The sequence below is a fragment of the Prionailurus bengalensis genome, chromosome A2 (assembly GCF_016509475.1).
Source record: "Prionailurus bengalensis isolate Pbe53 chromosome A2, Fcat_Pben_1.1_paternal_pri, whole genome shotgun sequence".
NCBI lineage: Eukaryota > Metazoa > Chordata > Mammalia > Carnivora > Felidae > Prionailurus > Prionailurus bengalensis.
In genome coordinates, this window is record NC_057348.1 from 7,698,689 (window position 1) to 7,720,768 (window position 22,080).

The 22,080-nt window shown below is 47.5% G+C and overlaps 2 protein-coding genes across 3 annotated transcripts in view; both read right to left on the reverse strand.

Moving 5' to 3' along the window:
* Positions 1–8,321, reverse strand: part of EIF3G (eukaryotic translation initiation factor 3 subunit G) — a 32,898-nt gene extending 24,577 nt beyond the window's left edge. For both annotated transcript variants that reach the window (XM_043586480.1, XM_043586481.1), the window contains exon 1: positions 8,314–8,321. The gene's annotated coding sequence lies outside the window, so the exon portion shown is untranslated. The remainder of the gene's footprint in view (positions 1–8,313) is intronic.
* Positions 1–22,080, reverse strand: part of DNMT1 (DNA methyltransferase 1) — a 47,083-nt gene that overhangs the window by 14,539 nt on the left and 10,464 nt on the right. Inside the window, 20 exon segments of the mRNA XM_043586476.1 lie at positions 2,004–2,187; positions 2,293–2,374; positions 2,377–2,479; positions 2,639–2,790; positions 3,526–3,618; positions 3,898–4,016; positions 6,713–6,822; positions 6,906–6,986; positions 7,081–7,126; positions 7,457–7,491; positions 9,254–9,335; positions 9,814–9,848; positions 11,742–11,826; positions 12,840–12,874; positions 14,727–14,811; positions 15,189–15,223; positions 18,919–18,994; positions 20,505–20,580; positions 21,222–21,441; positions 21,635–21,742. Of these exon segments, the coding sequence (XP_043442411.1) occupies positions 2,004–2,187; positions 2,293–2,374; positions 2,377–2,479; positions 2,639–2,790; positions 3,526–3,618; positions 3,898–4,016; positions 6,713–6,822; positions 6,906–6,986; positions 7,081–7,126; positions 7,457–7,491; positions 9,254–9,335; positions 9,814–9,848; positions 11,742–11,826; positions 12,840–12,874; positions 14,727–14,811; positions 15,189–15,223; positions 18,919–18,994; positions 20,505–20,580; positions 21,222–21,441; positions 21,635–21,742 (1,842 nt within the window).

Below are 22,080 nucleotides of genomic sequence, written 5' to 3' on the forward strand. Positions count from 1 at the left end.
CCATTAGTAACCGTTGGTAACCAGTTTTTTGTTTTGGGTGAATTACCAATTTAAAAAATTGTATTTGGCCTCATCAGGGAAGGGGGAAAAAGAAGTTCAGAACAAGATCCCATTCGTACCCTCCAGGTTAGTGAGAATTAAGCAGGACACATGTTGGGACAAGTGTGGAGAACTGAGAATTCGCCATGCTCACAGGGTCGGGGGGGGGGGGGGGGCACTACCGCTCTGGAGACTTTTCCAGACCAAAGTTAAGCATAAACCCACACCCCAGCAATTCTGCTTCTATGTAGAGACCATCCCAAGAAGCCTGATTCAAGGATGTCGCCACTGCATTATTTATAACAGAGGAAGAAGCTGGAATACTCATATAATGAAATACTGTGGAATAATCGGAATGAGTCCACCAGATTACTTGTATCAACACGTAACAGTGGCAAACACCAGTTGTGCGTATTCAGGAAGCTCTGGACAGTGCATGTACATGTGCTAGGTGAAAAACTAAAACCAAAAGAATGGGGAGAACACGTGAATTCCTGTTAATAAAACAAAGGGAAAGACAGAGTCCAGCCGACGGTGTGAACGCAGGTTCTGAAGGCAGTTGTGGTATTTTTGCATTTCAGTTTTTGTCCAAAGTCAGTCAAATACGGTATACCTCCGATATTACAGGTGCAGTTCCAATAAAGCTAGTCAAATTAATTTCTTGGCTTTCCAGTACATACACAAGTTATATTTATTCTATAGTCTATTAAATTGTTAAATGTGTCATTAAATAGCATGGAATCTAAAAAAAAGTATATTTTTTAATTTAAAAATTCTTGGGGCGCCTGGGTGGCTCAGTCAGTTGGGCGTCTGACTTCAGCTCGGGTCATGATCTCGTGGTCCGTGGGCTTGGGCCCCGCGTCAGGCTCTGTGCTGACAGCTCGGAACCTGGAGCCTGCTTGGGATTCTGTGTCTCCCTCTCTTTCTGTTCCTCCCCCGCTTGCTCGCGTGCTCTCTCTCTCTCTCTCTCTCTCTCTCTCAAAAACAAATATTTAAAAAATTAAAAAAAAATTATTTATTGATAGGGCGCCTGAGTGGCTCAGTTGGTTAAGCATCCGATTCTTGATATTGGCTCAGGTCTTGAGCTCAGGGTCATGAGTTCAAGCCCTGTGTTTGGCTCCATGCTGGGCGTGGAACCTACTTAAAAAAAGAAAAAAAAAACTGCTAAAAGCATGCTAACCATCATCTGAGCTTTCAGCAAGCTATAATCACCGGTCACAGATCACCATAAATACAGTAAGTAAGTTTGAAATATTCCAAGAATTACTAAAACGTGATAGAGAGTCTCAAAGTGAGCAAATGCTGTTGGAAAAATGGCACCAATTGACTTGCTCGATGCAGGGTTGCCACGACCTTCAGTTTGTTTAAAAAAATAAAAAACAAAATGAAAAACCCAGTATCTGCAAAGTGCAGTGAGACAAGATATGCCTGTAGCAGATACCAAAGTATCTCTTCTCTAGGTGACTGGAGAAATTAATCCCCCTAATACCGAGTGAAGTAAATCTAAAGAATTCCACAGGAAGAGAGGGCTTTTAAAAGCCCTCCAATCCATCCTGGACAGAGTCCCCACTGTCCTGGGAAAGTCACACCATGAGACGAGGCAGGCCTGCGGGGATGTCCTCCCCCTCGGAGAGGGCAGCACCTCTGTGGGGTAATCCCTTCCTCTGCACTCACACCGAGGCCTCTAGACAGTGCTATGCAGGTAGAGCGAATGCCACCCAGGCGGCCAGGCTAGTCAGTAACAGTGGATCAATAGCGCAGTGCCCAAGCACACCTCTTTCCACAGCTGTCCGGCCAATCTGCTTGTCCCATGAGGCATGCAATCCTCTCCCTCCCCGCCCCCGCCCCCGCCCCGATAACTTTCTCCCAGCTTCCATGTTAGGGGTCACATTTGAGCAGGGAGAGTCTCAGCCAGGAGAAAAGTTCTTCTGATTGCGCGGGGAGCCCGGCCCAGGTGAGGTTACCTCACAGACGCCACACCGTCGGCGTTTGAAGGCGTTCTCCTTGTCTTCTCGGTCATCCTTTTCGATTTGCTCTGCGAAGAAAGTGTCAAAGATCTGGTAGACCAGCTTGGTAGTGGTGGCTTTAGTGGGGCCTTTGTCCTTCTCTTTGGCAGAATGCCCGATGGTCTGACGTCTTTCAGCTCGCCTGGGACAGAGGTTTCCATCGTGTTAGCAGGCTGGGGAGGAGTGCACAGGACACTCTACCTTCTCTGGTCTCCGGTCTTCGGTTTTATGCCTGCTGCGTCCTTACCTTTTTCCTAGGGTGACCCCAGCCAACTTGATCAGGTCCCTCATGCAGGGGGTCAGAAAGATGGGCTGCTCGTCACTGTCCCAGCCTCATCATAACTCTCTACTTGTTCTACCACAAACTGGGCGTGCCGAAGGAGAGAATCCTCTGTGAATCGATTCAGGTTGAGCACAGAAGGAGGAACAGTGGTCTTTAAGAAAAAGATCAGAAGTTTCTCTTAGGCTTAAGAAAAACCGTTCTAATCAAACTGAAAAGCGGTTTCTGATTTTAGACAGGAGTTTTCTAGCAACATCTGTGCCGCATGTAAATAGGCATGAATCTCGGGTTGTGGAGACCCTGAGCCCCTCACCTCGATCTTATTGATCAAGTCTTCATAGGTGGAGTCTGGGTTGCTCTGCAGGAACTCAACCACAATCTTACTTATGTAGATCTTCTCCTGCATCACACTAAACAGCGGCGCGTACTCTGGGTTGGGATCCATCAGAATGTATTCGGCAAAAGCTGAAGTAAACCGCAATTTTAAAAAGTGGTCTGAATCTGATGGCAGCTATGATGGCCAGAGGGCAGGGATGAGTCTACGAAGACTATGGGATAGTCTAAAAGTCATTCCATATGCACAAGTCAACAAAACGCAAAGGACATTCAGAGTTAACCCATTCAGAAGTGGCCTAAGACAGCTAGGGAACGGAGGTGCCTGGCTGGCTCAGTCGGTGGAACATGGGACTCTTGATCTCAGGGTTTTGAGTTCGAGCCCCACACTGGGTGCAAATATTACTTAAATAAAATCTTAAAGAAGGCAGCTAAAGGGGCGCCTGGCTGGCTCAACCAGTGGAGCACATGACTTGTGATCTCAGGGTCAGGAGTTTGAGCCCCACAGTGTGTAAGATAAACAAAAATTTTAAAAAAGGAAGAAGACAGCTAGAGAATGGGAGACTGGCCAAGTGGCCTTATTTGGGCTCCTCTCTTGTTTTTGGAATTCAGTCGGTGTTTGAGCTGTAAGAATAGGACTGGCACTTCTAACTGGAGGGCCAGCTGTAACCCCTACAAAAAAGTCATCCTGATGGCTTCGTAATGGAAACCATCCTAATGACATGGTTCCCAAATAGTCACAAGTTAGTCACGTGCCATTCACGGGAGGCTGAAACATCCCACCCAAGCCCAACCAAGCCCAGGGTAGGACAGGAACAAGGGCCCCTTTCCGATTCCATCACGGTCCACAACTGGCCACACACTTACAGGTGCTGAAGCCAATGAGCGCCTTTTCACCTCCGTCAAAGCCAGTGATCCACCATTCATTTATGGGGCCAAGATTTTTGCCATTAACACCACCTAGGAAAAAGAAAGTTTCCTGAAAAGAAATGGACTAAGAACTATGACTCCCATCAAACCCCAGAAGGGCCGGTGGCACTCTGAGTGCCCCCGAGGTGACTTCTCTTGTCAGCCCAACTGGGCAGTCCTCAGAGCCACCAGAGCGAGTTTGCTACTAGCTGTTCACAACAGTCTCAAGCCCCAACTTTAAGGGACAGTCGTTCCAACTGAATAGTGCTTTGCAGGTAAGCCTTGTTTTTAAGATCTTTGCCCAAACATAACCTGGAACGTTCCACTGACCTTCAAGAGACGGGTCATCATCGTAGATTGGTTTTGCTGAACCGGAAAAGAAGAGCTCAACGTTCTTCTCAATGAGACCAGTGTCGATCGGGCACAGGTGACCCCGCTTACAGTACACGCTAGACAGGCGACAGACAGCGGTTACCAGCCGACCAGTGAAGGCAGGCAGAAGTACACAATCAAGCTCAGACCCAAGGTGACGAGACCGCGTGCAAGTCCTAGACTCTTAACCTCCTCGGCTGTCAGAACACTTCATTGGCACAGTGTCCTCACCCAGTTTCTACCCAATTCTCCCACCTATGCATCAAGAGGATCTTGATGTCTGCAGACCTAGGCATCTACAAAGGTGACACCAAAAAGTCAGGGAGTCTTAGAGTGGGGTGACAGGAAACCTCACAAGGGAACAACGCACTACTGCGTCTTCCCTCGGCACACTGCTATCAGACAAGCACTGGCTTCTCAGACACATGCTGCTTACGGCTGTGGCCACCACCTCGATCTAGCTCCAAAATGCTTTTTCACTGCCCACAAAGAAAACCTTCTCTCCGTTAACCAGTCACTACTTCCTATTGCATCCCCGCCCCTGGCAATCCCCACTCTGCTTTGTCTGCATTTACGCATTCAGTGTTTCATACATGCTTAATGTTATAGGAACTTCACCTTAATAAGAAGCACAGTAAGACCTATTACCTAACAGCATGAAAACAGATGTAAAGATATGGGAAGGACATACTTCCACCTCATTTGGAGGGTTAAATCTGGAGTTTGAGGGCATCCATCCACAGTCCTACCACCCAAATGTCAAACTTCAGAAGAACATGAAATCAGGGTGTGTATGTGTGTGTTGGGGGTGGGGGGGGCTTTCTGCTTATGGAACCGCTCGTGTTGGCCTCAAAGAGCACCTTCCGGGCAAGAAGTACCATCCCGTGGTGCAAAGGCCCAGGCGGGCGACACAGAATCCGCAGGTCTTGAGAGCACCACCCCCCATCACACTCCCACAGCCTAGGCCCTTGGAAGCCAGAAATCCTCATCCTGAAACCGCACAGAACTTCAGAAATGCAAACACGGACACCCTGAACTGAAACCCCCACCATGTGCCAGGCATGGTGGACAGACACGAACATCCTGAATTGAAACCCCTACTACGTGTCAGGTATGGTAGATAGACACGGGTCATCTCTCTGCCCTCGGGACTTCAGTCCAGCGGGAAAGATGGATACATAGCCAGGGAGGGGAGGATATGGAGGACCCACAGAAGGGGAGGATACAGTGCCCAGCCCAGCAAGCTATCCACGACGACAGGGAGAAGTTCTAAGTCCTAGGCAGAGGCAGGACCCACTAGTTCACAAAATGGACCCTGCTCAAGACTGCTTTCACCTGCCACTTTCAGCCCAAGTACCAGAGGTAAACAGAGTCCTTAAATAACTCCGGCAGTCCGGCTACAATGACACTATCCCTGCGAAGCGTGTCCTTAGTGCCGCCTCCCCACCCTACGGGAAAGGGTCTACAGCAGACCCTCTCTCAAGGAGGAAGCCAAGAGACTCCCAAGCTCTGACATTCCTGACTACAGCAGCCCGGGCTCCAGCTGCTGCTCCTCTCCCGAGCCTCTGTCCTGAGACACGCAACAGGGCGGCACGAGGGCATGAGCATCAGCCGCATCAACACAGTAGATTTCACTTGCACCACCAGGCAGAGGTTGGGCCAGGCCCTGGGGGTCACTGGTAGGTGGACAGCATCTTGACACAGATCAGGATCCTGACGGTGTTCGATTCTAGAGGGGGATACAGCCAACCACCAACCACAGGGAGTATGAAATGTGCTGCAGAAGAAACACACTGGGGATCTTGTCTCGGGGCAAGAGAACCCCTAACCTGCTGTAGGGCAGGGGTGTTAGGAAAGTGATGCCCACAACAGGTATGGTAGAAGAGATCCACCCCCACATTTTCCTCAGGGAGGGAAAAAGCACCTGCTAAAGCAGGTGAAAGAAACAGTGGGCGCGTCCTGGAGCCAAGCCATTCCCCACGAAGAAATAAAGTGAAGCCGCAGAGTAACTGCAGCCCCAGCGAGGAGCAGAATGGGGCACAGGGTGCAGAACACGGGACTGCGTACTCACAGGCTTGTTTGAGCCTTGCCAAAGGCGCAGTCCAGACGCCAGGACCTTCACTCCAGAACCTCAAGGGCCACTGCCACAACCTGTGCAGCCCTGCTTGGTCTAGCCCCCTCCCGGGCCCTCTGCTCCCGCAACTCTGGCCACACCAGCCTCATCACTGAGTCCTGCACAGCCAACAGGAGCCCACCTCGGGGTCTCTGTACCTGCTGTTCCCTCCAGCTGGGGTGTCCTTCCCCAGCTGTCCCCTCGACTTACGCTCTATGCCACGAAGGGTTCTGCTCGAGTCACTTCCCTCTGTCCCAAACACACTCTCCCGGCCCCTCTCTGCTCACCATGCCTTTCACATGTGCCGCGGTTACTACCACCTGACACGCAGAACTTAGCTTCTGCCCCCAGGAAAGCAGGGACCCACGGTGTTGTACCCATAACACCTAAGTCAGTACCTACCTAGCACATGGTTGGCCCTCATCTGGATCAATGAGCTTCAGGATGCGTACAGACTGAAGATTAGACGTGTACGGTTTTAACAACCCACACGGCGGAGATCTACTACACTCCCACCATCTTTGGGGCTCTGATCCAGGAGGCGTTAGGAACTTGAGAAAGGCTACGGGTCAAACGCTAAAGAACCTCAAGAGGACATCAAGAACTTCGGCGCCTTCAGGAAAGTGCTCTATTACAATGAAGCAGAAGCATATGCGTTACCTAAAGCAGGTCAGTTTGTGTTGGGGAAGGGCCTCATAACTCTCGAAGCCAGACTCGTTGGCATCGAAGATGGAGAGTCTCTCATTTGTCAACAGCTGTGGCTCATCCACCTGAGAGACAGCGACCGTTAGGCCGAGGCCGAGGCCGAGGCAGAGGCAGGAAAGAGAAGGCGGGAAGTAGAGCCGGAACTTACTGCGTCGGGGGGATGCTGTTCGTACTTCAGCTCGGCATCGTCCAGGTACTGCCCACACTGAACACACCGCAGAGGATTGGGCTGGGGGCACGAACACAAACAGCACTCAGAGGGCCGGCTCTGGGCAACCCCACCAGCGCCACAGCACCCGTTTTACTCCCAGTTGTGGGTTTACCTTGGAGGACACCACGGTTTTGGTTCGAGCCATTTTTTTCTCCGTTCTGAGAATAAAGCAGAACATAGTTTGTGTGTTTTTAATCCTATAGGAACATGTGAGAAGCTACCCAAGTTACACCTAATCTACCGACACAGGTGAGCACCAGCTGCTGCCTTGGAGGGAGAAGTGCCAGGTCCTCGGTGTCTCCGTACCACAAGGAGGGGACCTGCCTCACGCAGAATTGGAGCGTTTGGGTCCTGAGCTCACAGACTCCATAAGAAATAAAGCTAAGCTAAGGCTGCTCTAGCAATTCATTAAAACCCCTTCATCTTTTTTTCTAGAATGAGAAACTTAATATGATTCGCTTTGTACCAAGACAACAATAAGTGCTTACGGTTCTTTGGACGTAGTTTTGCGTCTCTTCTCTTCCTAAATGGAGAGAACAAAAGAGGGTACAAAAGTATTTTACATCTGGACAATGCTCCAGAATTTTATTTTTTACATTTTTTAAAATATTTATTTATTTTTGAGAGAGAGAGAGAGAGAGAGAGAGAGAGACCGAGCGCGAGCAAGGGAGGGGCAGAGAAGGAGACACAGAATCTGAAGCAGACTCCAGGCTCTAAGCTGTCAGCACAGAGCCTGACACGGGGCTCAAACTCACGGACCATGAGATCATGACCTGAGCCGAAGTCAGATGCTTAACTGACTGAGTCACCCAGGCGCACCAATGTTCCACAATTTTATATACACAGTTATCACAAAACCTAGTCAGAGGCAGAGAGGAAGAGAGTCAAGGGACCAGTGAGGTCCAAGCCATCTCCAGTGTCTAGAGTCTTCTATTCAAAATTCTTGTAACTAAAGACTTCCTTAAGAGACTCCTAACAAAAACCATTAAAAACAAAAATAAAGCTTAGCTTACCCGTACAAGCAGTAACTCAAGTCAAATAAACAACTGATGAGGGGTCTGTGGACTGAATTAAGTCCCTCTAAAGTTCATGTTGAAGCCCTAACCCCGAATGTGGCTGTATTTGGAGAAGAGGCTTTTAAGGAGGTGACCAAGGTTCTAAGGGTGGCCCTAATCCAACAGGGCTGGTGTCCTCTTCAGAAGGGGAAGAGACACCAGGCTCCCTCTTCTCCCTCCACACTCACACAGGAAAGAGCCTGGGAGGACGCAGTGAGAAGGCAGCCGTCGGCAAGCCAGGAAGAAAGGCCTCACCAGGAACTAACCCTGGCGGCACTCTGATCTTGGACTCTGAATCTCCAGAACTGTGGAAAAATAAACGTCTGTTGTTTAAACCACCCAGAGTGCACCACTGGATTAGTCTACCATTAAAAAAAGAGGAAACTTCTTTCTGGAGTTATGTTCAGCGAGTGAAGGAATGAGAGAACTGTGGACTATCACCACTTCGCAGCTCCCAGTGAAACAGGTTTAAGCAATGACTGTTACAAACATTAGGTAAGAAGCAGAGAGAAGCTTTACAATGGATGGATCAGTCTTAACACCATAAATAGACAACTGTGCCTTCCGGTGTGACATGACAGGAAGCACCTGGCACCCCCTCAGAGTCCACTGGGCAACAAAGGACCTGCATCTGGTCGAGCCCCCAGACCTAACCATCAGTCTGTAGGAGACAGGGCTGGAGAGAGGTTTAACTCAAGAGGGGTGCAACAACAAAACACCAGGACCCAGAAACTCTATGGGTAAGCCAGATCCCTTCATAAATTGCAAGGCAGATGAGGGGGTAAGACTCTGGAGGAGACAGGACAAACAGAAACCAAATTCACCGTATAGGCCTTGTTTGGGTCCTGATTCAGAGTCCCCGTTGTTTCTTTTTTCTAGGCAGGGAAATCTGAACAGACTAGACCTTTGACATTGTATTAATGATGACCTTGTGGGATATTTAAGAAGAGAGTCCTTTTATAGGAAGTTCTTCTGTAACTGTCTCAGTAATGTCAGGGATTTGTTCAGCATCACCCAGGGGTGAGGGAGGCTGGGAGAACAGGCAGGGACCGACTCAAACACTTGGCCATGAGCAGAGAGCTGTTGCAGGCCGATGAGAACACGAGGCCCTGCTGCCCTATTCGGCCTACTTCGGGGTATGCTCGAATGTCTCCAGAACAAAAAGTTTACTTAAAAAAAAAAAGTCACTTTGGGATGTAGGAAACAAAGGATTAAAAAACAAGAGCTTACCTTTTCGTCCTCATCTTTTTCTTCAGAAACTTGTGGTTTTACTCTTTCAGGTTCTTTTTCTTCAGGTCTCCGTTTGGCAGCTCTGTTAGGTAAATAAACATATGCCAAATCTTTGCTCAGAATAACCCTACTGCCAACTCACATCGAAAACAAAAACTAATGCCTCCATATTGAAAAGCAAAATATTCAGAATATATCTGGGCAAGATTCTTTCTTCCGATCCAATAAAGAAAGCCCCTTGTCACGGTGGCTCTAAAAGGAGCACTGATGAGTTGTTTGAACTCCAAAAGCAGCCTCCGTGACCCCTCCAACGCGGGCCAAGCGAGAAGTGCCGGGAGGGAAGGGACCCACAAGACGTGCAGGGGTGGCACGGCCACCCAAGTGGCAGAGGAGGCCCAGTTTAATTTCTTATCCAACCCCGCCCGAGCGGATCCAGTCTTCTGAGCGCATCAGCACCTCCGTGTAAACCTCTACATCAGCACCGATCTCTAGAATGGTAATTTCAGTAACGAAAATTACACAAAGCACAGCACAAAGGCACAAGCATTTCAACCACTTACAGATCTTTGGGTTGACTTCTGGGTCTCCTTTCATCCTGCGAGGGTGAAACAGGGGTGGAGAGAGATAGAGGGGAAAAGTTAGTTTCTGAGAAAAGACCAAGACCAAACTGAAAGTACCAGTTAATGATCACAGCACCGTGAAACTGGAGAACAGGAAAATCTACACAGGCCTACAGGGTACAGAGGAGACTTCACATTTTTAACTCCATTCCCTAACCCCCTACAAGCAAGAGTTGGCCGGGACTGGGCAGGCGGTTTCTATAAAGAGCTAGAAAACATTCTCAGATTTTGTAAGGCTCGTGGTCTGTGTCACAACTACTCAATCCCACCATTGTAACATAAAAGCAACCAGAGAAAACACGGAAGTGAAAAGGCACGACTGTGTTCCAAAAAAATTTATAGAAATGGGCAAAGGGCCAGATTTGGGCCATAATTTGCCAACTCTGTCCCAGGAAACCTCATTGTAAAAGGGATTATACCCATGTACCTTCAGTTGGCCAAATGCCTATACTTCCATTTGTCATCTGGTCAGAGGTAAAGATGTCATATAGAAAGGTATCGGGACAGAAGGAAAAACAAGGACAAAACTTAGCAATCTAGCATGGAAAATTAAGAAATAAAAGAATTCCCAACTCCGTCACCAACTCCTTGTTACATATAAACAATCTAGTGTCTTCTCAGATTAAATACCTTTCTGATAAATTTATTGATCTAATCTTCATAGATTAACAAGTCTGTTAGGTTTATTAAAATAGGAGAGCCAGGGCGCCTGGGTGGCTCAGTCAGTTGGGCGTCCGACTTCGGCTCAGGTCATGATCTCATGCTCCGTGAGTTCGAGCCCCGCGTCGGGCTCTGTGCTGACAGCTCGGAGCCTGGAGCCCATTTCCGATTCTGTGTCTCCCTCTCTCTCTGCCCCTCCCCTGTTCATGCTCTGTCTCTCTCTGTCTCAAAAATAAATAAACGTAAAAAAAAAAAAAAAATAGGAGAGCCAACAATATTAGAAAGGGTCAAATGTTTGATCCTTCCATCTCTTTCTACCATGAGGCAAGAGCTCCCGCCAGTTTGTGTCTGCAGAGAATGAGCGGTCTGACACCATCACTAGGATCTCTCTAGAGGGCCTGGCAGGGATTTCAGGCAAGTGCCGACAGCAAGATAACCAATATCTGGACAGAAAAGGTGAGAGACAGCTAAGATGGCAGAGCATGCTGGAAGTGACACCAAAAGGGTCAAACGCCACGGAACAAGAATGGATGCCTGTTGCCAGCCAGGTCAGAAGTAAGGAAGTGCATGACCCAGCAAGTCCGTGACCATGGGCTCCACCATCTAAATCTCAAGAGACAGAAGAACCACAGACAATCCTGGGATTACCCCAGTTGGACTTCTCTTAGACAGGGACCACACGGCTTATAGAGCTGGGGAGTCCCGTGCTGCGGCCCCCCAGTGCACGAACCTCCCCTCCCTGGAGTTCAGTCAGCAGGACCGCCCTGCAGATGACCTTGCCATCCTGCACATGTACGAAGGCCCAGCCCCACTCCATGCATAAAGTTGCAGAGTTTAAATATGTTCACTTAGCTGAACGGGGGAGGCTGGCAGGACGGGGAGACCTAGACTCGGAACTTAGGTGGCTGGCAGAGCAACACAGGTGTGGCTGGCGCGTCCGAGGGGAGGATCAAGTGCAGCCAAACGCGCACACACCTTCGTCAAGGTGCACACAGGCCCTGTCCACCGTTACAGGGAAGCAGACCACTGTACCCACAGACATGAGACAACCACCAACCCCCATGAGGGGGATTAGGGAACTTTCCCAGAGTCGCCCTGTGGGGAGGTAGGGCTGGATTTGAACCCAGAGCCCTGCCCCACACCATGTGTCCCGACCAAATGGGAACAGAAGAAAAGCGGAATCTAAGAAGCAAAGATTCAGTCTTTACCCTCTCGTCTCCTTCATCCGTTTCGGCCTGCACTCCTGTTCTTCCTTCTCGGTCCAGCTCCTCCTTCGACTTCAGTTTAGGTGTTCTGTCACACAAAACCGGACACATCCACGCGATCAGCTTGGGGAGGCGGATACCACTGCAAGCACCCCCAGTGATGGCTTACGGTCTCCTCCCCGGACCCAGAGCATGGACTGCCTTTCCCAGCTGAAGGGCAAGTCTTCCCTATAGGAAGCCCGAAAGCCATTTATGACTTCAGAACTTATGATCTTCAGAGATGCCATCAACATTTCATATAAATGAAACAAACAGCTTAAATGAACAGTTTAAAACAAAATAACCTCCACCCCCCGCCCACACACACACAAATAGGACTCCATCGATTTCCTTAACCTGATGGGAATTCTGCCCACAGAGGCAGAAGGCAAGTGTCTGGCCCAGAGGTGGACCCCGTGTGGGTTCACGACAGCCGGTCGGATGTGTGACCTGCATCAGTAACCGTGGAAAGCCGACTAGCCACACAGGATCTTCACTTCCGGGCTCTGCCCCTCCGTTTGGGTGCTCTACCCACCCCTAGACAGAGGCCCGGTCTCGACATTTCCTCCAGCCAACTGGATGTCAACAGAGACTTGAAATGCTCTTGACCTCTGCCCTCGCACTCCGCCACCGCCACAAAAGCACACCCGGGCCGGCCAGGTCGTCCCCATCATCTCCACCAAGCCTGGCCAAGATCAGTCAACAGACACCAGGAGGCAGACTTGCAAGCTCAGTAAATGAGGTCTTAAGTCACTGAGCTTCGGCAACCATAATTACCCGGCATCCTCACGGCCAACGGGGGAGGAATGCAGCAGCTCATTTGATGCCCTTTCTCACCACCTCACAAACTACGTGTTGAATGACCACCACTGAGGAAGGGCCTCTGGTCAAGATCAGCTGAGCTCAGCCTTCACTCCGGTACTCCGACCTTCCCCAAGTGGAACCACCCACACACATATAACTTACATACTTAATGCTCTGCCTAACCCGTTATTTTTACCAGAACACTTATTTTAGCGACTTTCACACTAGGAAGTACAAAGGCATGTTAACTATACTTACGGTTCTTTGGTTTGACTTCTGAGCCTCTTTTCTTCCTAAGAAGGGGGGTAAAAAAGAAACTAGTTAATTTTCCCCCATTTAGCCTGATCTTTCCATTGTTCTGTGGAAACAATACCTAAACTGATCCTACAGTGTAGCTGGTGGGAGTAAATACGATCTATCTTCAAGATAGCAAGGTTTTTTGTTTTTTTTTTTGGGGGGGGGGGTAAGTAAGCAGGAAGTTGCAGGATCTAAGAGTTCTGTAATCTAAGTGCTTTGCCCCCAAGCCCCTCTATCACACGTCATGAGTACGTGTGGACGACCTCACAGACAACTGGCTAACAGAACCAGGAATCTATAATAAAAGCATGAAACAGGATGGCCCACTCTCAACAAGTGCTCCGCCTCAAACACTGATGACGATCGTTCTGAACCCAAGTTTAAAAGAGCTAAACACACCTTTGTGGAAAAGGTCCGAGTGAATTCGGCCCCAAACTCCACATTTTGTGAAGAGACCACAAGGGTTAGTGATGTTAAGAGAAGAAACACACTGAAGACCCATCTACTGCAAGAAGAGCTACTGGGAGTCTGACCACAGGCAAGGAATTTCAATCCTGCCCAACGCGCCCTGAGGGTAGTTGAGCAAGCCCACTAGAACTGCCTGTTCCCAAATGAGCTGGACTATAACTGCTATCTAACTAGTATTAGGGTAGGAGAGGTGATCAATTGAAGGCTAGCTTTATACCAAATGGTTCTTCAAGAATGGTCACTCACTTAGTTGATCCCCAACTAGAGCAATAACAGACACCCATTCTTTACCCTCCATCCAAGTTTGTAAGAAACTTCTAGATATTTTGAGAGAGAGAGAGAGAGAGAGAGAGAGAGAGAGAGAGAGAGGCACATGCATGCGGGGGAGGGACAGAGAGAGAGGGAGAGAATCTTAAGCAGGCTCCATGCTCAGCACAGAGCCCAACTTGGGGTTCAGTCTCATGAACCATGAGATCATGACCTGAGCTGAATTCAGGAGTCAGACACTGAACCACCTGAACCAGCCAGACGCCCCAAAACAGGACCCAATGTTGCCCTGTCGCCGGTGGCTGCCCAACGTTAGCCTTTCTGTCATATGGGACAACACTGCCCAATGGTAAGCTTCCCATTATCAAACCCCCATTCCCTCCCCTATCCTCTCCTCGAGGGGGTTCAGGTGGCACATCGGTCTTTCACAGAACCTTAAATTCAGATTGTACAAAGAAACTGGAGGTCCGAGGAAGACCTGGGGAGATCTGGTCTGATCGCCATGAAGAATGCAACTTTAGGGGCACCTGGGTGACTCGGTTGGCTGAGTGGCTGATTCTTGATTTCAGGTCAGGTCATAATCTCACAGCTGGGGAGATCAAGCCCCACGTGGGCTCTGTGCTGACAGCGTGGAACCTGATTGGGATTCTCTCTCTGTCCCTCCCCTGCTCGCATGCTTGCTCTCTTTCAAAATAAATAAACTTAAAAAAAAAAAAAAAAGAATGCAACTTTATATCTGGATGATGCCATAGAATTTCAGCACCCCTTGTGTTTGAAAGTCAGATTCCCACAAAGACTTGGTGAGCAAGGGAGGCAGATGGGCAGGGGCACAGACTGAAGTTCTGTCACTGATGGAATAGCAGAAGGTCCAGATGCTCCCCAAGCCTAACGCAGTGTCCTTATCACGAAAGCCACACAACCCCCCTTCTGGGTAGAGAATCACAGAAAAAGAAGTCTGGAAAGCATTTTGGCTAAAGTCAAGGTCATTTTGATCAGGAGACAAAGTCCTTTTGTTCCTACACGTGACCCCCCTCCCGGTGACCCCTTTCCTGAAACCGAACGGGGACTCCAAGTAAAGTACAATGGACAAACTCGGATGTGACCAGGCTTTACTTTTTCGTCTCTTTCCTCCTCTTCTTCCATGTGTGTTCCAGGTCCTACTCTCTCCGGTTCTTCTGCAGGGAGCGGTCTAGCAACTCTGTCAAGCAAAGTAACACACACCCCAAGGGTGACTTTCCCCAACCCCTCCCCTGCCAGCAGTTTTCCTAAGGTCCTCCTCTTCCTACCCCAGAGAGCAATCTCCATCTCAGAGGCCCTGAAAGGCACATACTACTTTAATATTTAATCAGACCTTTAAATCTGGTTCTGACAACGGCCGGTTCCCCTCAATTCATTCTTTGCAATGAGAATTCTACATGAATTAAAGGCTAATAATCTGACCCCAAATTCAGCATTCTTGAGCCATCTATGGTCGCCACGGCAACTCACAATAAAGCTCTTTAAAACTTTGCAGAAAAGTAATTTCGGTAATGAAGATTGCACATTGTACAGAACAGGTATATTAATCGTTCTTACTGTTCTCTGGATGTAACTCTCCGCCTCTTTTCCTCCTGTGTGGAGAGAAGGAAGACAAGAACATTCATTTCAAAGAAGATCAACATGAAAAGCATGAGTGACAGTATTAAATACATTTGGCACAGTTAAAAATGGGGGGGGGGGGGGCTGGGTTTAAGGAAAAGATCTGGGGAATCAGCATCAGTCTGGTAGTGCCGTCCCACTACCCTCAAAACGAAGGAGGCCCAGGAGTTGGCCCAGCACATGCCCGCGTACCAGAGGTTTCCAGTGACGCTCTATAAAAGAATCAAAGATCCTCCACCCCCAGTCAGGAAGTCTTTAATATTAGGAAAAAACAAAATAGTAATTTGGGATTCACAGCAGGAAGTGAGGACACTAGCTCTTCCCGGACGAACACCCTGGTGTACCATTTCACACTGTCTGCCGTCTCCAGGGTATCTACGTGTATTTAAGAGGGATAGATCTATTGCAGTGACGAAACAGATCTGGATCCTGTTTGGGGTAGAGGTGACAAGACTCCATACACGTGAGTGCATATACACACATGCGAAAACTGGTAAAATCTAAATAAAGTCTAGATTGTACAGCGAGGTCACTTTCCTGGTTTTGCTGAGGTATTACAGTTCTAGATGTTACCATTGGAGAAATTTAGGGAAGTACACAGAACCTTGTTGTATTCTATTATAGGCAACACATACACAAAAATCTGTGGTATATGTAGGTGCAGATGGAAAACTCTGCCTCCAGGCTGCCTTCAGACTGGATCTACACCAGCTCTTCCCTGAGTCTCCAGCCTGTTGGCCTGTCCTGCATGCTTTAGTCTTGCCAGCCTTAACCGCAGGAGCCAAGTTTAAAATTAATCTTACACATACATCTTGTTTCTCTAGAGAACTCTAATGGTAGATTTCATACTAAGTCTCTTTCTCGCTCTCTCTCAGACAACATAGAGGAAACTAATAAATCCTTGCCTCTTCCCCGCTCTGGAAGGTCAGGAGGAAGGGAGATCTATGCACCAAACATCCTTTTATACTATTTAGAAGTTTTACTAAATGCTTGTAATACCCATTTTTAAAACATAATAAGTTCTCGTAACTTTATTTTTTTTTTAATTATTTTTTTTCTTTTAATGTTTATTTATTTTTGAGACAGAGAGAGACAGAGCATGAATGGGGGAGGGTCAGAGAGAGAGGGAGACACAGAATCGGAAACAGGCTCCAGGCTCCGAGCCGCCAGCCCAGAGCCTGACACGGGGCTCGAACTCACGAACCATGAGATCGTGACCTGAGCTGAAGTCGGATGCTCAACCGACTGAGCCACCCAGGCGCCCCAAGTTCTCGTAACTTTAAATGGACTAAAAAAGATGATCCCTGTATGAGGACTTATGTGACAAAACTATCTGACACTGCTGGCTGGATACACCAAGTCTTATCTCGCATATTGCGACAATGTTTTTACAAGCCTTCATAAACAAAGCCTCCCAGGCCTCACACAAACTGCCAGTGAAATGGTAGGTTTCTTGAAAAGCCAGATGAAAAGGCTACACAAGCCTTCTAAAAGGTTAGGGTGCAAGAAACCACTCTAAAACAGGTGCATGTGGAAGAGAGCTATTGATATTACAAGAGCAAGCCTGTTTTGTCTGTAATGCTTTCTCCTAAGAGACAAGAGACTTGGCCACTGATCTGAACACATGGTTCCCTCTGTACCTCAGTTTCCCACTTAAAAGCAGGTAACCTAAACTTAACTATAGACATCAGAATAAAGGTCATGGACAGTAACATGTGGTTTCTAAAAACAGAATCCATGGGTCTTACAATAGGTTGTCAAGCCTACCTCAAGGAGAGTGGTAGCCCGGTGACACTTGACACCCCTTAGCCCAGTGCTTCTCAGTCAGAGTAATTTTACCCCTCCCCCCAATTTGGAAGTGTCTGACGATGATTTTTGGTGGTGACAACTGAGAGGGGAGAGGGGGATTACTACTGGTATCTAGTGAGTAGAGGTCGGGACGCCGCTACATGCGATAAACCACAGGACCTCCCCACTGCCTCCACAGCAAAGGATTATCTAGCCCCAAAAGTCAATAATGCCACGGCTGCTCTATCAGTAGCAGTAAGGCATTTACTACCCACACATAAACCTATAGACTTCCCTTCAACGTACATAGCTAATCCTGCAGCAAAATCAAAAAGAAAATTGATGTGCGACCATCTGGTATTATCTAGGTTTGGGCCTCAAGTCACAAGGGAAAGCACCATCACAGACTAACATCTTCTGTATCACAGACCTTCAGTAAGCCACTGGTTTTCTAACCTATGAGGTCTAAGTAGCATTATTACACTACATACAGCAACTCTAATGCTCTGCTGTTAGACACGTTAGATGTGGAAAAGGAGCTAAGGATGACAGAAGCAAATGCTTTAAACATGTCACAGCTGGGGGTGCCTGGGTGGCTCGGTCAGTTAAGCGCCAGACTCTGGATTTTGGCTCAGGTCATGATCTCACAGCTTGTCAGATCGAGCCCCACATTGGGCTCTGCGCTGATAACACAGAGCCTGCTTGGGATTCTCGCTCTCTCCTGCTCTCTACCCCCTCCCTGCTCTCAGTCTCTCAAAATTAATTAATTAATTAATTAAAGTTTCGGGGGTACCTGGATGACTCAGTTGGTTAAACATCTGACTCTTGAGCTTGGCTCCAGGTCATGATCTCATGGTTCGTGAGTTCAACCTCTGCATCGGGCTCTACGCTGACAGTGCAGAGCCTGCTTGGGATTCCCTCTCCCCCCTCACTCTCTGCCCTCCTTCACTCTCTCTCTCTCTCTCAAAAATAAACATTTGGGGCACCTAGGTGGCTCACTTGGTTAAACATCCAACTCTTGGTTTCAGCTCAAGTCATGATCTCATGGTTCATGGATTCAAGCCCCAAGTCAGGCTCCACAGCAGGCAGCGCATATCCTGCTTAGGATTCTCTCTCTTTCTCTCTGCTCCTACCCGGCTCACACTTTCTGTCTCTCTCAAAAATAAATAAACTTAAGGAAAATAAGTAGCACCTGAGTGGCTCAGTTGGTTGGGTGTCCGACTCTTGATTTTAGCTAGGGTCATGGTCTTGTGGTTTGTGAGTTCGAGCCCCGTGTCAGGCTGTTCTGGCAGTGCAGAGCCTGCTTGGGATTCTCTCTATGCCCCTCCCCTGCTCGCTCTCGCTCTCTCTCTCTCTCTCAAAATAAAGAAAACTTTTAAAAAAAATACATTTTTTTAAAAAAGCTTTAAAAAATAAACAGGGGCGCCTGGGTTGCTCAGTCGGTTGAGCATCTGACTCTTGGTTTCAGCTCAGGTCATGATCTCACGGTTCCTGGGTTCGAGCCCGCATCAGGCTCTGCGTGGACAACATGCAGCCTGCTTGGGATTCACTTTCTCCTCTCCATCTCTCTCAAAATAAATAAGCCCAAAGAATAAAATGTCACAGTTGATGGCCAATCTTATCAGCTAGAGAAGTAAGAAAGCAGACATAGGAAGTAACAGATTCTGAAGTTATGGGGCTGCCTTGTGAGTAGCAGGGGCCTGTGGAGCCCTCAGGCCTAACTGTGACATACTTCATACTACCCGGGTCCAGGGACAGAAGGTCCTAACACCTTCTTGGTCACTTCAAGTCCATTTAGATAGGTCAAGTGTAAAGTCAGGGCTACCAGCAAAATACCAAAAGAAGACAGAGTGAAGAAACTTGATAATGTCAGCCCTACCTGGTCTTTTTCTTCCTCAACATGATCATCCGATTTCGCTTTTTCACGCTCTTCCTCAGGTTTCCGTTTGGCAGGGCTGACACAAACAGGAAAGCCGACCGTTAGCTTCGCCAGACCCCAGACCTCCACCAGGCATGAGAGGACTTGTATTCCTCCCTACCAAAGGCGGCCTCTTTAAGACAGACTCAGGGCATGGGTGCCTTCTTCCCTCCAAGGAAATGCCCTCACTGCCAGGATATCGAAAGAGGCTTTAACTCTTGAGTGACGGGTTAGAAGCGCACCACTTTGCAAACCTAAGAAATCATGGAGCTAGACATCGATCAACAGCCGCTGGCATCACAGAAGAGACATCACATGCCTCTGATGGAAAGACGGCACCATCTGTGAAGAAGTCTCAGAAAATGATAGAGCTGGAATCTGATCCAACTTCTAAACCTAACTACCAGTTTACGAGAAACAAGACAAGGAAGACATTAACCACCAAAGGATGCAGTCAGCGAGACCTAGAAACTCTATTGGACAAGTGAACTAATTTCTTCAAATAAATGGCAAGAAAAAAGGAATCTATAATTTGAAGGGCTTCAAAACAAATCAAGTAAACACAATTTGCCACACATGGGAAAATACAAACACTGGTTACATACTTGATGGTAAGGAATTGTTATGCTTTATAAAGTATGAAAATATTAGAGTTAGTCTTTTTAAAAAGATAAAACATGTTTGCTAAACATTAGTAATTCTAGAAAAATATGAATAAAAGATTAAAAAAATATTTTATCATCTAGAAATCTACATTTCTGAGATGGGTTTCAAATGACATCTGAGGGGGTGCCTGGGTGGCTCATTCAGTTAAGCGTCTGACTTCGGCCCAAGTCATGATCTCACAGTTCATGAGTTCAAGCCCCGCATTGGGCTCTGTGCTGACAGCTCAGAGCCTGAGGCCTACTTCGGATTCTGTCTCTCTTCCTCTCTCTCTCTGCACCTCCCCCACTCGTGCTCTGTCTCTCTCACTCTCAAAAATCAATAAACATTAAAAAAAAATTCAAAGGACATATCTGAGATGGGTTTCAAAGCAATCCAGTTGGGGGAGAGTTTACAGGGGTACAGACGAAAAGATGGCCAGCTGGTAACTATGGCCACTGGGGGACAGGTACTTGGTGTTCATTTTACTGTCCTGGCTAGTCTTGTGTATATTTGAAGGTTCCTATAAGAGTAAGTAGACAGGAGGTCTTGAGAAATGCTCTTCGTGAATATTTAATAAAAAAAACTGCAAGATGAAAACCTATGCAATGTGGAAGTCAGAATTGCTAAATTAGGGGCACCTGGGTGGCTCAATCAGCTAAGTGTCCAACTCTCGATTTTGGTTCGGGTCATAATCTCATCGAGCCTCACATCAGGCTCTGCAGACAGCATGGAGCCTGCTCAGGATTCTCGCTCTCCCTCTCTCACTCTGCCCCTCCCCCACTGTCTCTAAATAAAACTTAAAAAAAAAAAAAAATTGCTACATTATACCCTAATTCCATTCCTGTTTTACCAGAAACAGTTGGCCCCAAGAAAAGGTGGTGGTCGATTCATTATATACTGACCCCCTTGAGAAATGAGATAGGATGGTGGTCTGCCTGGTAGTTTGCCTTGTAATCCTGGGGCTAGATGAAACTTCAGCTGTTTAAAGAAAAAAGAAACAAAAAAAGCCACTATGAATAAAAAAGTTCACAGAAAAGGTGCAGTTCTTTGGCATTACCAAGATAGCACAGAGAATCAGGTTCTGAAGATTAAGTACCCTTCTCTTGTTCTAACCAGGAACAGTCTTGATAAAGGTAGCAATTAGCACCTGCCAGTTTGCTGAGCCATGTTACTGGAGCTCTTATTGGAGGGGCCAAACCCTGAACCAGACAAGGAAACAAACTCTCAGATCATCAAAAGATAAAGTGGCCAAGAACCCAACCTGCACTCAAGTCCCATGCTCTTTGAGTTTTAAAAATTCCAGAAGAGTTACTTTGACTACAAACTGGGAAGGAGTCTATACATTTAGCTTCAATAGGCATAGAACTTAGAAACAATAAGTATTAATAACTCCTGTTACCTTATACAGCATAAGTGTAGCTGTTTTGGGATCTAATGCTCGATATTTGGTTACAGAAAAAAATCTGAAGAAGTACAGCATATACATCTAAGCTAGTTAGGAAGTATAGACAAGAAACAAACGAGGAAGTACCACCCCAGGGGACCTATGGCTCCAAGTCTGGTACCGTGTAAGGGGACAGCCAGTCTCCACCAAGATGAAAGGAGTCAAGGGGTCTTACACTTTGTCTCTCCGTCCGATTTGCTTCTTCTGGGTGTGTAAAGTTTGGAAACAGGTTTGGGGGATTTGTTTTCCTCTGCCATTCCCACTCTGCGGTCCTCACCACTTGTCTGGCTCCCGTTTTCTAGACATCCATTCACTTCCCGACTGAGAGCATGAGCTCCATTCTCCAAGGATAAATCTTTATTTAAAAGGGATTTGACTTTAGCCAGGTAGCCCTCCTATAGCAGGAAAGGATAATTTAAGTAGCAGTGAATGCAAACACGTGGCAATAAGAGAATAAGGAAACACGCATTTCCTTTATAACTATTGGGCAACAGGGAGAGCCGGGGAGGATTCTGCCTCCCTGGTCACACAGGAGTTAACACGGGAGGGGAAGTTTCCTAGACGCCAGGATGTCAAGAAGTGACTTACCTCTGATAATTCTTCTTTATGTAATTTGGTTTCCAAGTCACATAACTGATTCTTTATTTCTGTTTGCAGAAATTCATGCAAGAGATTCAATTTCTCCTTCACACATTCCTAAGGGAGGAATATAGGTTTAGATGTCCTCAAACTCTCGAGTTACTAATTAATGGACTAATACACAGATAATTAAGCTGCCTGATCACAAAATAACCAAATGGCAGGCAATGCTGATTCAGCCTTAAAAAACTGAATCTTCACAAGACACGTTTGTGATGGTACAATGTGATCTTAACAAATGTATCTCCAGAGTGGTGAAAAACGAAAGGCTAGATGTGGGACAGAGACCTAGAACAGTGTTGTAGGAAAAACTGCGCTTTTGAGGAATAAGACCAGGCTAAGTTACAATTCAGAACTGATGGTGTGGAACCTAGACTGGGAAACTTGTCAATGAG